The following is a 14,043-nucleotide window of genomic DNA, read 5'->3' as shown; positions in this document are numbered from 1 at the left end:
AACTACAGCATTTTGCTGCAATGGTTTCTAAATGCTGCCACTGTCCTGCAAGAGAATATAAAAACCATTCTGTGTTTATTGAGCCAGTTTGATTCTGACCTGTTAATCATCATTAAAACATCGGCTGGCACAAACCACCTGGGTGACTAAATCCTGACCCTCAGGCAAACATGTAATGAGTACTCATTCTTCAAGGTCCATAAAGCATCTGCTCCATGTAGCCTCAACATTCCCCATCCATTTCTCCTGATTGTGAGGAGCCCCTGAGAGGCAGCAGCAGAGCCAGGCTGAGGCTTGGGAGCTGCAGACTCTGGGCTCCCAGGGAGCCTGGCTGGAACGGTGGCTCACAAGGCTGGGCACGGAGCTGCTCTGCACACCCAGTCACACCAGCTGGCACTGCTGCCTGCTTGCCCAGATATCTGCAGCCTCTCTCTGGTCTCCTCGGTCTTAACACACATTCAGTTTTTGGCTTCTCTTTATGCCACCCCAGCCTTATTCCCTACTTATGCAGGACCTTAAAATCCTAAAGTGCTCTTCTACAAGAGCAAGATTTCTGCAGCTAGAGAAGGGATGAAATGTCCATCCTGGGCACATAATCACAAGTGAACAGTACCACTTATATTTGAACATGAGGAGATGAAAGCAAGGTTTAAATAAGTAGCCATATAAACATTTTCAGGTTATCTTCAAGTACTGGCACAGCTGAGGAAATTGAAGTGTGCTTGCTGACATTTGGGGAACAAGTTTAATGAGACCATTATGTGCTGAATATTCATCCAAACCCAGTTTTAGGCAGATTGCAGTGTCATAAATATTAGATGGAGAGGCAGATTGTGCTAATTTTCTGTGGTAAGGGAAATCTTATACAAAACTACTAATGCTTAGCAGGGGAATAATACAAAATCAAGCTGAGCAGTTGAGGCTGGTGAGGACATACATATTAGACTCTGTTCATTGCAGTACTGTTCTTACATTTTTAAATCCTCTGTAAAGAACTTGAAGTTCTCTTTTAGTGAAATTGGTTTGTGCTTCAAGCTGTTCCAGTCCCTCGGGTCTATGGCACACTGTCGTCATTTCTAATTCATCTTCAATTTTATCTGAAAGAGAAGACAGGAAAATATTTATTTTGGTTGTTACCCTTGCTCTTTTAACATGATGGATAGGACAGTCTGGAGTTCAAGAGCAACAGATCAAAAAGAAACCACCAACAGAACTGATCTGTGTAACTGTTTTTAACCTCTTGAAAGCAAAATAAAAGCCACAGGAGTAAGGCAATAGCTCACATTTCTTCCTGGGCTGCCAATTAGCTGCCCATTCACAGAGCCAAAACGGTGGTGAGAGCAGCAGGGCGGCAGCAGACAACATTGCTCCAAAAGCAGCCACAGGCATTTCATACCTAAATATTGAGACAGCGTGGAGGAATGGCACTTCTAAAGTACTGGCTTTGGCTTTCTAGCTGTGCAAATATACCAGGGAGAGCAGACATGCTCAGGCATATCAGACAACGACCGTATACGGGGGTTAAACACCGAGAGAATCTCCTCTGTGTGCTAACCAAAAAGCTTGCTCTAGAGACATTGAAGGTCACTTTAGTCCTAGGAGAAATTAAAATTTTGTCCACAGTTGCAGAATCTGGAATTAATTCAGCCTGAATTTAGAAGGACTTTTTGGAGAAAGAGATAAAAATGAAAAACACTTCTATGCATTTTATTCAAGAGAGTGCTCTTCTGCAAGGAAGAAAGATACTATCACACCCTGATTTACCATAACCTCACTTCATTTTTGATGCATGTTTTCCCCTGCCAAGCCCATCCCCCAGCAGTGTATGCAATGCCCAAATACATAGATATTTAGTGTCTATCAGTTTGAGATTCTCTAAACTTCAAAGACCAGATCCAGCCTTCAGCTGACGTGAAAATCCAATCCACACCCAAAAGTTGCTTGGCATAAAAGCAAACACTCCCCTTATTGTCAAAAACTGCACAATTCATATCTTGTAAAAACATTTTAGGTTATTTGGCTCAAGCATAATATAGTAATTTCTGTTGCAAGCCAACAATTTAAATCGAAATTTGCAAGGAAATAGAGTTACTCCGAATGGAGGAAAGGTATAAATTCAGAGCAGACTAGCTTAGTGAAAGAACAGAACAGACCAGCCCAAAGGTGTATTTTCATAAGCTAATTAATTTTGCAGAGATACACACACACATACATATACACATATTAAATTGACCATTATTAAGGGGGGCACATGTCAGTAAATGCTAATGTTTAATTAACATTGGCTCATTTTGTCAGTATTAAGAAACTGGTTCAAAATATTGGTGACTTCAGCCATCCTCTTAATCCACCACATCTGCAACATCACAGTCAGCATTTGTAGGCTGGCACAGATAAAATGTGTTCGTAAATCCTGTTCTGAATGTCCCTTGCACAGCAGGGAAAAAGGTGAGAGGCTGTAACAGCAAGGAACAGGAGCAGAGTATCAGCTGTTCATGAAGAAAAAGGGACTCAAGGCTGCCAAGGGGCCAAAAGAAGCCTGAAGTACACAGCTTCCCCACACAAAGGGACAATGAAGAGTCTAGAAATTACAACTCCTGTTAGAAGAAAGGAAATGTAAAAGGATGTCTGCTACAGGAAAAAGTAATTTGAAATAAGGGGGGAAAGCCATTTTCTTTGCAAGAGAATTAATGACACAAAACAAAGGAATGCAGAAGCTGTCAAGAGAGAAAATTGTGGGGAAGAAATTCTTTAAAATGAGGGATGAGAAATGAGTGGTTGAAAAAAGGAGAGAAAAATCCACCTCAATAGTCCTCACCCTCCACAAAGATTTGGGTTTTTTGTTATTTGTCTCCTTTCAGCGCTTGCTCTCAAGTCAGCTCCTTTCAACCTGTTTCTTCCACCTATACATTAACCACAGAAACTTCAGTGGCAAACCAGGAGATTGGCATTTCCTCCTCTGCCCTCACTTTTTATCACGGGCATTGTATTTCCTTTTATTTGCATTTTCATTATCATCCTGGCTCAGTCCCTCCAGCTCTTCAGAGGTGTCACTGTATGAAATATGAGCTCTTGCATTTATTACAACTACAGTTTTATTAAACTGAAGTTCACTGAGGGTGGTGAGTGCAAGCAGAAGTGTATATACATAAACACATGCAAATTTAAACTTCTGATAGGAATGATGTTAAGATATTTTATCTAATACCACATTCTTCCTCAGCTTTGCCTTGTTTACAGTTTTCTCCTAAGATATTTAACTGTAGGAAACAACCTTGCTGCTGTTTTAAAGTTAATTTTCTTCTTCAATTCATCGATGCATGAACAGACCTTGGGACCAACTGCAAGCACAGTGAGGGGTGAGTGTGGTCACCTCTCCAGCTCAGTGACGCCTGTACCTGCCTGGTTCTTACAGCATCCTCATCCTTTCCAAGCTGGCAGGACATCCCTGTGCTGCTGATGGAGACACACACTCAGGGGCTGGACACCATCCAGCTGCTCAGTGAGAGCTTGAACCTTAGCAAAGCTGCTTTTTTTTTTGGCGGGAGGGGGGGTGGTCTCCGTGTTCACTACTCAGGGGGAAGCAGTAACAGTAACTAATGCAGAAGGCTTCTTCTGCTTACAGGTACTGATAAATGGTAATTTATTCTTTTTCTGTTTTTATTTCCAACACTTGTTGAAATCATCCCAGGATGAATCCCTTCCACACCAGACAGCTGCAGTGAGTTTTGTCCTAGGCTGAGGATTGTTTAGCTGGTACAGAGCATTCACTTAGTGTTTTCCTTACAATGTGTTTTAAAATGGAAGAGTGGGATGTAGTATTTCTTGAGTTCGGATTTATTTCTGCCCATATTTTTGTGGCTGCTTCAATAGCAGGGTATGAGGTCTGCATCTGGTAGAATCACCTGTGGTAATCTTACTCCACTGTAGGCCCAGGTTAAAATAATCACTTAGATTTGTATTTTTTGTGCAAAATAGCATCTGTATTTGCTTAGCCCATAGGATATGCACATTTCCTTTCATACCGGAAACCAAACAGTGACTTCACTTTACAAAGAAAAATAATCTTGACACACTTGCAAGTACATACATATTTTAGATTGCTGCTAATGAAAGATACTTTTTTCATTTCACTGTTCCTTGCTCAAGAGCAGAGAGTGAATTTTCCTTAAGGAAAATCAGCGTTTAAACAGAATACACTTTAGAAGTTTCTTAATGATGCTTGCTTTATTCATCCTTTCATATTTGTTCCAATTTTACCTTTTGTTATCTTTAATTTGGGAAGTTCCACACTCTAAGTGCCTGCAAATGGCCCTGCACTTCAGACAACGGTTTGCATTGGAAGGGACCTTAAAGATCATCTAGTTCCAATCCCCTGCCACAGGCCAGGACACCTTCCCCCAGCCCAAAGCCAATTTGTGCTCCATAAAACAATGGTGTGTTATTCCCCAGCTGCTGCCTCGGCTCCGGGACTGAGCAGCCGCCATCCTGAGCCTGCCCATCCTTGCTGGTGCCTGCAGCTGCCCCTGCACCCGGACCATGCCCAGGGCTGGTTTGCTGCTCCACACGCTCTGGGGAAACAAGCATCAAACAGCACCTAACATCTTCCTCAGGTGCAATCCTGTAGCATTTCCAGCCCACGTCCTGCCAAAAGAGCAACAGTGAAGCCTCATACAGTGCTGGGTTGGCCAAGGACAACCCAGAGCCTAACACAGTTTAAAGGGTGTAAATGATGACTTTAATAAAGACGTAAATGACGCTGTCCCCTGCATCTGAAGGCTGCAAGGTGAAAATGCAGAACACCAGTCTCCATGGTTCATGGGAGGACCTTGAAAACAAGTTGCTTATAATAAATTCACTTGCTGTTAAGGAAAACAGTCAAGGCCTAAAGTGCAGTTAATGCGCCCAGTGTTAATTGTAAAACTGACAGGCGCTAGATGAAATGGGTAATTTTACAAATACAGCTGAAGGGGATTAAATTATGTTCAAGAATTATTAGACTGTATCTTACTTTTATTAAAAAAAAACAGCTATATTTTAGGAGCAAGGACCTGAAGAAAAAATTAACTCTAGTTTACCCACGTTATACTTGAAATTCATCTCCAGACAGAATGTACTCTTGGGCAGGTCGTGCAGAAAACAGGTCTTCCCCGTGGGAGATCAATTGCAAATATTTGGAAATTTCACGAGGAAAAATAACTCAAGGCCTGAGTGTATAAGTGCTCATTGGGGCAGGAGCTGGGCGAGAGCTTTGGGGTGTCCCTGGGACCCTGAGCCTCCCGATCCCCAGCCCCGCTGTCCGGCAGCAGCCCATTCCTGGGCTGTGCCATGGGCTCGCCCCGGGCACCGTGGCAGCCTCGAGGCACATCCCGCACACCCCGCAGCCGCGCAGGGACAGCGGCGGCCGCTCACACTCAGCTGTGATCCTGAAAAAGGGGCAAGGAAAATCTGCTCATGGCAAACAGCAGTTAAAAAGTGGAACAGAGTTACCTACTGATGTATCAAATAGTAAACACAATTAAAGTTGAACATCCATTATTATTATTTACAATAATTATTAAGATTATACTGCCTGGCTAGAGAGATCAGTTTCCAAAAAGGACTCTCTCCAGGCAATAAACCAAAAAGAGAGTGTTGTCTCCTTATCCAATCCCTTTTTTCTGATAAGACTTTTTGACTCCTTCCGGTCTATTTTGAGTTAAATTTGATGGCCCTTGTGGGTCTCTTCCAAGCCAGAATATTCTGTGATTTTCACCACTAAACCAGCGACATCAAATTAATTTCACAAACAGCCAAGCTTAGCAGGCTGGTTCTGCCTGTGTGAACCTGCAACACCACCACTTGCTGAGAGAATATACCTGAAAACCCAACAGTGTATAAAATTCTAAGATAAAAATAGCTAACAATAACAAATATAATTAGTAAAAAATTGATTTTTTTTAGATTTCTTGCCTAATCCTTACAATGATCTGTTCACAAGGTATAAATACTGTCCTCTGCCTCTCCTTTAATTAGTTTCACAGCTGTACACAGGGATGCAAAATCAACATTATTCTCCAGAAAAGGAGGCACCAGAATTTTGAGGTACCTCCCAAATGTTTTTTTGGCACACAGCTAAGATCAGGTACCATGGCTTGAACATTAAATATACAATGTCAAATTTGAATTCAGACGTTTCGCAGACACTGTATGAAGTTCCCCTGTCATTAGAACTGTTTCTGTTGTGACCATTCCCAGAGAAGGAGGCTGCAACATGCCCTTGCAGTGCACACAAAGGATATGCAGGCAGGAGCCACTGGCCTTAAACCGGTTTCCCCAGGTGGGAAATGCAGGTTGAGCTGGAACCAAGGCAGGATTATGATTCCAAAGCAGCAAGGGAAAAGAAAAACCATGATGCATCAAACATGATGCTTTTTTAGAAGAACTATCAGAAACTCTTCAGAGCACACTTCATTAAATAGTCGTAAGAGACTTCTGAATTATGAATTAGGTAAGTAAGACTATTTTTTTTTCCTTTTATGGAATAGGTAATTTATCAAAAGAAAACTCTGATGAGCCCAGAAAATGCATTACAAATGAACTTACTATCTCTGTGAATTATTGTTGTCAATGTTTTTTTTTTTCATTAAAAAGCAAATCAGACACTTCAAGTCCTTGATTTATGACTGCACCAATTCCCATTTAGACTGGTTTGCTCTAGCTTTGAGTTAGGAAACAGGTTTTGGAAGAACAATAATCAATGAATATATATAATAGAGTGAAATCAAGCAATCAAAAATATTAATTAGTTCAGTGCCTAATTCAAGTACCTTTTATCCCTGAGTTATCATGGGGAAAATAGACCTGTGTATTTACATTCATGCAGGTTTTAACTACAATGTAAAACCTAAGGGTTTTCCCCCATTAGAGGCACCTTTTTTGAGCAGGCAGGATTACACACACTTGGCACTGGCTGCAGACTTGACAAGAGAACATATAAAAACATTCAGAAAAAGGTGAACAGGTAGAGAGTTTGGCACAGAGAAGGTGAACAGGTACTCAGTTTGGCACAAACACAAATTAAACCACATAAACTCCTTGTAAGGGCACTCTCAATCATGTACAGTGTTTAAGGGCACAATTGCAGCGGATCACAAAGCTGTAGCCTCCCCTGAGATTTTAGTTTGTATTGGGACTTTTCACCTGGAGACAGAGAACTTGTGCCTCTAAGTGTGTGTGCATTCCCTTTCCACTGAGGGCCTGGCCTGTGCCCTCCCCAAGGCGCCCTGAGCCGGGGGACACCAAATGCAGATCTGGGGAGATGCAGGAGCATCCTGCAGGAGCAACCTGTCCCCAGGCAGGGACAGCCCGAGTACTCTTTCAAATTTTATTCGTCGCAAATGTTCATGTGACTGTGATAGATACAGAAGCCATCTCCCCCCTGCACCATGTTTGTGGTCAGTTTGTCAAAGTCTACTGACAGCACAGCAGCTCTTTGCAGCTTTCTCTCTCTCAAGTTACCCAGTTACATAAAATTTTACTTCTTCACTGGGAATTACTCAGCAAATGAGCAGAGCTGTAATACACCCATGCTCATAACCTACACTGGAATTCTGCACAACACCAATTTCATGCTAAGAATCTTTAAAAAACAATTAGCTGTTTTTTCTACTTCGACCTTAAATGTCAATTTATGATCAGTTTGTTTGGAATTTGTTGTTGTTGTTTTTTAAATGAAGCTTTGGTTAGGGTTTTTAAAACAGAAATATTTATTTTCCCAAGCTGTAAACATGTGGGTTTGCTCACATTTATTAAGGAAATTTGTGTGTGTGTGTTAGCATTCCTGTCCCAGATTGCAAGGCAAGATGTATTCTATTTGCCATCTGTATGGCAGTTGTCTTCTGTTAAATGGGCAGTTTTCTTTATCTCTTCCACACCCAATCCTTCCTCGGGGGGTGGGAACATCTGCTGATAATAGGCCGTTGAATGTCACTGCATGGCTGATAAGAACTACAGCATTCCATTGGGAGATGCTCCAGTCAGAGGGCGGAGCCAAGCATTGCTACCCAGATATAATCTGGAGATTCTGGAACACCAGCATGGTTTATCTCTACTGCATTTCCTGGGGGAACACCTGCCTCTTCCACTGGATCTTCAGAGGAAGACTACACCTTTCTACAGGATCCTTATTCCAATGGAACCACACCAGGACTGCAGCCAATTCCAATTGGACTGCTACCAAGACCCCGTCCAACAGGGTGTCAGGTTGTGTTGTGATTCTGTCAGTGTTGTTTTGGTTTACTGCTTGTTTATTCTATATCTTTTTATTTTCTTCCCTAATAAAGAACTGTTATTTCCTGCTCCCATATTTTTGCCTGAGAGCCCCTTAATTTAAAATTTATAGCAATTCAGAGGGAGGGGGTTTACATTTTCCATTTCAGGGGAGGCTTCTGCCTTCCTTAGCAGACTCCTGTCTTTCCAAACCAAGACAACTGTCTTTCAGAAACAGCAGTGTATGAAACAGAACTTGCCACAGAAATATAAAGCAACAGTGGCAGTGTGAATGTGGAAGCAATTTTCCTCTTAGAAAGGGTGGACCACTGCATTATGGCAATTCACCTGTGTAAAGACTAGAAAAAGAACAAATTGGTTTGGTCCAGTCAGAATTGAGGACAGAAACACCACCATAAATGAGCACTCTGCATATCCCATCCAAATGAGCTAGTACTTCCCAGAAGACCACTTTTCCCACTTCACAGAACTGTTCAAGTTGAACAGATTGCTCCAAAATGTGAAGCATAATCAAGCAGAACACAAGTACCAATTAAGCTCTATTTGCACAGAAGAAACTGCAAAAAAAGTATCATTCCAATACAGATCCAGATGTTTCAGTAAGAGAAAATGTCCTTAAATGTGTGTGGTGCTGTGAGCAAGCTCTCTGCTGACACATGGTGCACGCCCGGCGGGCTGGGGACAGCTCAGGGCCACCCGCCGGGCACAGACTGCTCTGGAGATGTGCTTGTATGGGCAGCACCCTCACTTCGGGCATTTCAACAGATCCTGATCTCGGGCAACCAATAGTGCCTGGATGTCTTCGTAACAACATTTATGTCCCGGTTTTTGGTTCCCAAGAAGCAGAACCAGAAGGGAGGCTTCAGGACATTAAGATAAAAGGACAGTGCCTGAACCCCACTACTGTCGATGTTCCATTAAGTACAGACTACACACTTCCTGACTCAGATAAAGCTGCTTTTGGTACCTGTACTCAGATTCTCCTCCCATAGATTATTTTGAATGCAGAATAACTCAGGTACTGATACATACAGAAACACACTGCTGCCCAGGGTGAGAGCATTTGCTTGCTGAAACTTTTCATCCAAATAAATGTCAGTTCCTGATGGCAATTAAAAAAAAATAGAAAACCTCATCCAATACACTATATTCTTTGGCATTAGCAAAATTCCAGTGTGAAAGCAGCAAGTTGTTTCAAGATTTCCAACAGTTTCTTACAGGGAATTCCTTTTCTCTTTCCCGAGGGCCATACCTAGCTTGTGGTAAGGTTTCAGCCAACTGCTTCCCCATCCTTCACCCCTGGGGTTATTCCCTCAGGAAGGGAGTGAGTGGTCAGAGGGGCGTGAATTGTTCGCCTGTCCTGCACACTCTGCTATCAGCATTGTTGTTGTTACTGTTTGTTTTCTTATTTCATTGCTATTTCTAGTGAACTGTTCTTATCTCAACCCATTATCTTTACCTTTCTGTCTCCAATTCTCTTCTCCATCCAACTGGAGGGGGAGAGAGAAAGTGAATGAGGGGCACATGGTCTGAGGTGTTTCACTGGCAGCCTCAGAGCAGGGGTGAAACTGAGAGCCCCTGTGTGACAGTAATCAGTGGGGTTCTTGGATGAGAGGAGAGACAAGAATGTTGACTCCATGTTCAGAAGGCTTGATTTATTATTTTATGATATATATATCACATTATAACTAACTAAAAAGAAATAGAAGGAAAAGTTTCCTCTCAGAAGAGTAGCTAAGAATAGAATACCAAAGAATGATAACAAAAGGAGCTGTCTTGGACTCTGTCCGAGAGGGCTCAGCCTTGACTGTCCATTAACTATAAACATCCAAGATGGGCCAATCAAGAATCCACCTGATGCATTCCACAGCAGCAGAAAACCATTGTTTACATTTTGTTGCTGAAACCTCTCAGCTTCTCAGCAGGCAAAAATCCTAAGAAAGAATTTTCACAAAAGATGTCTGCGACATCCCTGAACTCCTGTGCAAGAGCCAAATCACCAGCTAGCTGCTCCAGCCAGGCAGCAAAGCAAACAGGCAGGGAGCTGAAAGCCCAGCAGACAAGACAGAAGAGTTTCAGGAAACAGGCAGTATCTTAACAATTTCCTAAACTTGGCCCAGTTAGTGGTGCTAGGAAACATACAACTTTGTTCCTGTGGCAGAAGGTTATTTGGGACAAGCACAAAACTTCCTTCCATTTTTCTGTCCTTATTCTGCTTCTCCTGGAAGGCCAATAGGGACAACCACTGTAAGACACTCTACTAGGACATAAATGCAACCAACTATACACTTGGTGAGTTGCCGTGAAGCCAAAATATTTAGTTATTTAAAACTTTAACATTCTCTGGATTAGACTATTTAGATTCTACTATTCTGTCTAAGGATCTTTCTGCTTCCAAAACTCAGTAAATCTCTAACTAGGAAAGGAAGGCTGTGATGTTAGACCCCAGGCTGGGGTCCGGCTTAGATCAGTCCCCTAAAAGCATTGGCAAATTCAGAGATCTGGTCTGTTTTCGAAATACCACCAACAGAGAGTAATTTGAGACTAATAAACACCAATGCTTGTAAACACCAGAGGTGTTCTGGCTGACAATGTTTGAGGACTTCTGCGGGCAGAAAACAAATACACAATTAAGAACATGACCAATGCCAGAACACAGCTTATTAAATTTTTATGCTGACTCTGATTACTTTCATTTAGCAGCACAGATGTTAAACCAGAATGAGGAGACAGAGTGCCCATGAGTACTGGGAAATGGCTGGCAATACGAGCAAGATTTGGAAAAGAGTCATTAGAGCAGATGTTGCACACATGTGCGCTGATCACTCTTACAAGTCAGTTGATTTTAAAGAAGCCACAAAAACATTTGACTATATCAGATTTCATAATTCTGATTGTTTCATTCTGTTTTAAGGAAGTCACGTAGCAGCTCTAATGCAATCCATAGGAGTGTCGTGGTTTGGAATGGGAGGAAATTCAGGGAAGTGATGCAAAGCTTTTTGTGTAACTGACGGTCTGTGGAACCACTGAGAAGCTGGACATGCCTCTGTGAAAGATGCGTGTTAAAGACAAAAAAAGCCAAGAACTCTCTTTTCTGGTCGGCAAAGAGGTAACAGGCCCCGGCCCCGGCCCCCGTCTTGGCCAGGCTGGGCCGGGCGGTCCTGCCGTGGGCTGTGCCCCCTCCCTAGGCCATCCACCGCCCCCCATCAGCCCCGTTCTGACCAGGCTGGGCCCCGGCAGCTGCCGGACCGGAATGGGAGGAGGCTGCGGAGCCCTGGCCGGAGCAGGGCTGGCTGGGGCTCTGAAGATCTTGGCATCAGATGCCCTTCCCCCAGCGCGGCTGAGACCAGAGGCAGCCCTGCATCCTGCAGCCCATGCAGTGTGGCCCTGCGGCTGAAAGTGAACGCAGACAAAACCAAAGATCAACCATGAGATCGATCCTGACACAGCCCAGCCGCAGCTCCCACCACGAGTTACCTGCGTCAGGTATGCCCCAGGCGTGATGTTAACCCTTTCAGTGCTTCAGTTCTCACTCGAATCAGAGAAAGGAACAAGATGCAAGCATGTAAAAGAACAACATGAAAACATCGAGGTTAGTGAGGAAGAAGTTAAGTCTCAGATGGGAGGGAGGAGAAGATGCCTTGATCTTTGGGCTGAAATCCTCTTGTAAGCTATGGAGAAAAGACTTTTTTTCTCCCTATAACACATGAAACTATGGGGAGATGAAAGTGTTCAAACTGATATCGAGTAAAGGCCTCCATGTTGAAGCAAGCCAATGTTAAAGTAGCTGTGTTGAAGATTGCATGCAAGATGTTTTCCATTACCATCTGTATGGCTGATTACCTTGTCAAGTGAGCAGTTTGCCTTATCTCTCTCTTTGAACGACCACATTCACACCTTCCTCGGGAGGGGACCTCTGCTGATAATAGACTATTGAATATCAGTGCATGACTGATAAGAACGATAACATCCCATTGGGAGACGCTCCGCCCAGAGGGAGGAGCCAAGCACTGCTACCCCGATATACTCTGAGATTTTGAAATTGCAACTCGGTTTTTCTCCACGAGATTCCCCAGAGGAACAGCAGCTCCCTTTTCCTCCTGGATCTTCAGAGGAAGAATACATCCTTCTCTACAGAACCCCCTTGCTCCAACAGAATCACACCTGACACTTCAGAGGACTGCAGCCACATTTTCAATCGGACTGCCACCAACACCCTGACCCACAGGGTGTCAGGTTGGGTTCTGACTCTGTCAGTGTTGTTCCAGTGGACTGCATTGTTTCTTTTATTCTTTTTATTTCTTCCCTATTAAAGAACTGTTATTTCCTGCTCCCATATCTTTGCCTGAGAGCCCCTTAATTTAAAATTATAGCAATTCGGAGGGGTGGGAAGGGTTTACATTCTCAATTTCAGGGGAGGCACCTGCCTTCCTTAGCAGACTCCTGTCTTCCCAAACCAAGACAAGCTGTGATCCCATAAGAAGTTTGAACCGAGAGAGAAGAGTGCCTTCTCACATGCCCCCAGGAGAAGAAGATTTCTGTTCCCAGGGATGAAGATTATTTTAGGGATAGAGAAAGAGAACTTTTGTCTTTGAGGAGTTCATCTTTAAAACAATACCCCATAAGTCAACATGGCCCATCAACAAGCTGTGGGAAGGCTTGTGGCAATGGGAAGGATTTCACGATGGTAGGCTCCCCATGCAGCTGCTAGTCCTGACGAAATTGAGAGCCATGAGAGAATTGGTTTTTTCTCCTTTGGAGAAGTCTCCATAACCTTAACAAGAAGTACTGCTCTCCCTACGTGAACTGAAGAAAGACTATTTTAGAGGTGGTAAACTGACTGGAAATTTTAGGTTTGGTTTCTTAACATTGTCAGTGGAAAAGAAAAGGTTGTGGGGGGAGGAGAAGTGTTCTGAAGGGTTTGTTTTGATTCTCACTACTTTTTTTCTTTTAGTCACTATTAATAAAATTTTCTTTTTACCCTCCTAAAGTTTTAAGCCTGCTTTGCCTTTCTCCTAATCCTATCTCACAGCAGAGAGCGCCTTAGTGATTGGCCAACACTGAAGCCCAACGCACTCCTTAGTGCACTGACTAGGAAATTTTAAAATTGGGGAAATCTTAAATTGGCGAACCAAAACCACTACACGAAGGAAATCTGCCAAAGAGCAAGAGGCACAAGGAACAGGTTGAGATGAATGTGCCATCATGGGTAAGCTCATCTCAGAGCTGAACCTTGCACAGAAGAGCCCTTTGGCTTTTGCTTTGGGCTCTGACATCTGCATGGGGACCACCAAAGAGAAAAGGCAACCAAGACCCACAACCCATGACAGGAACTTCTGGTCTAGGATCAACCTAGGGAAGCCTGACCAGGTGCAGGTGCACAGTCCTATTTATTTTAGGGAGGAAGAAATACTTAGCTAGAAATATTTTAAATGGGCATGTGAAGAATAAAGAAGAAAAATTTCCTTTTCAGAATGCTTCAGATTTCATCTTGCAATGTCAATACTCCTTTTATTCATCTACATAAAATTTAATTAAGTTTTGGCCTAGTCCCAGAATAATAGGACAATGGAGAGCTAGAACACTGTACATGCAGACACACAAAGGCAGTCTCTGTGAGCTGCCAGGCCTGCCCTGGCACCTGGGAGCCCTCAAGCCCTCACTCCTGCCCTGGGGCAGCAGGAGCAGCCCTGAGATGTGGGCACAGGGCACTCCTGCCCCTCCAGCCCTAGGACAGGCCTGGCAGCTTCACCTTCACTACAGGACCTTTTT

The 14,043-nt window shown here is 43.3% G+C and overlaps 1 protein-coding gene across 1 annotated transcript in view; it reads right to left on the bottom strand.

Moving 5' to 3' along the window:
• Positions 1–14,043, bottom strand: part of LOC115908724 (Kv channel-interacting protein 1-like) — a 34,524-nt gene that overhangs the window by 12,590 nt on the left and 7,891 nt on the right. Inside the window, exon 2 of the mRNA XM_030957529.1 lies at positions 973–1,097. Coding sequence (XP_030813389.1) covers positions 973–1,097 — 125 coding nt within the window. The remainder of the gene's footprint in view (positions 1–972; positions 1,098–14,043) is intronic.

Source organism: Camarhynchus parvulus, chromosome 13 (assembly GCF_901933205.1).
Source record: "Camarhynchus parvulus chromosome 13, STF_HiC, whole genome shotgun sequence".
Lineage (NCBI taxonomy): Eukaryota > Metazoa > Chordata > Aves > Passeriformes > Thraupidae > Camarhynchus > Camarhynchus parvulus.
Note: the sequence above shows the minus strand (reverse complement) of the source record. Positions and strands in the feature narration are given on the sequence as shown.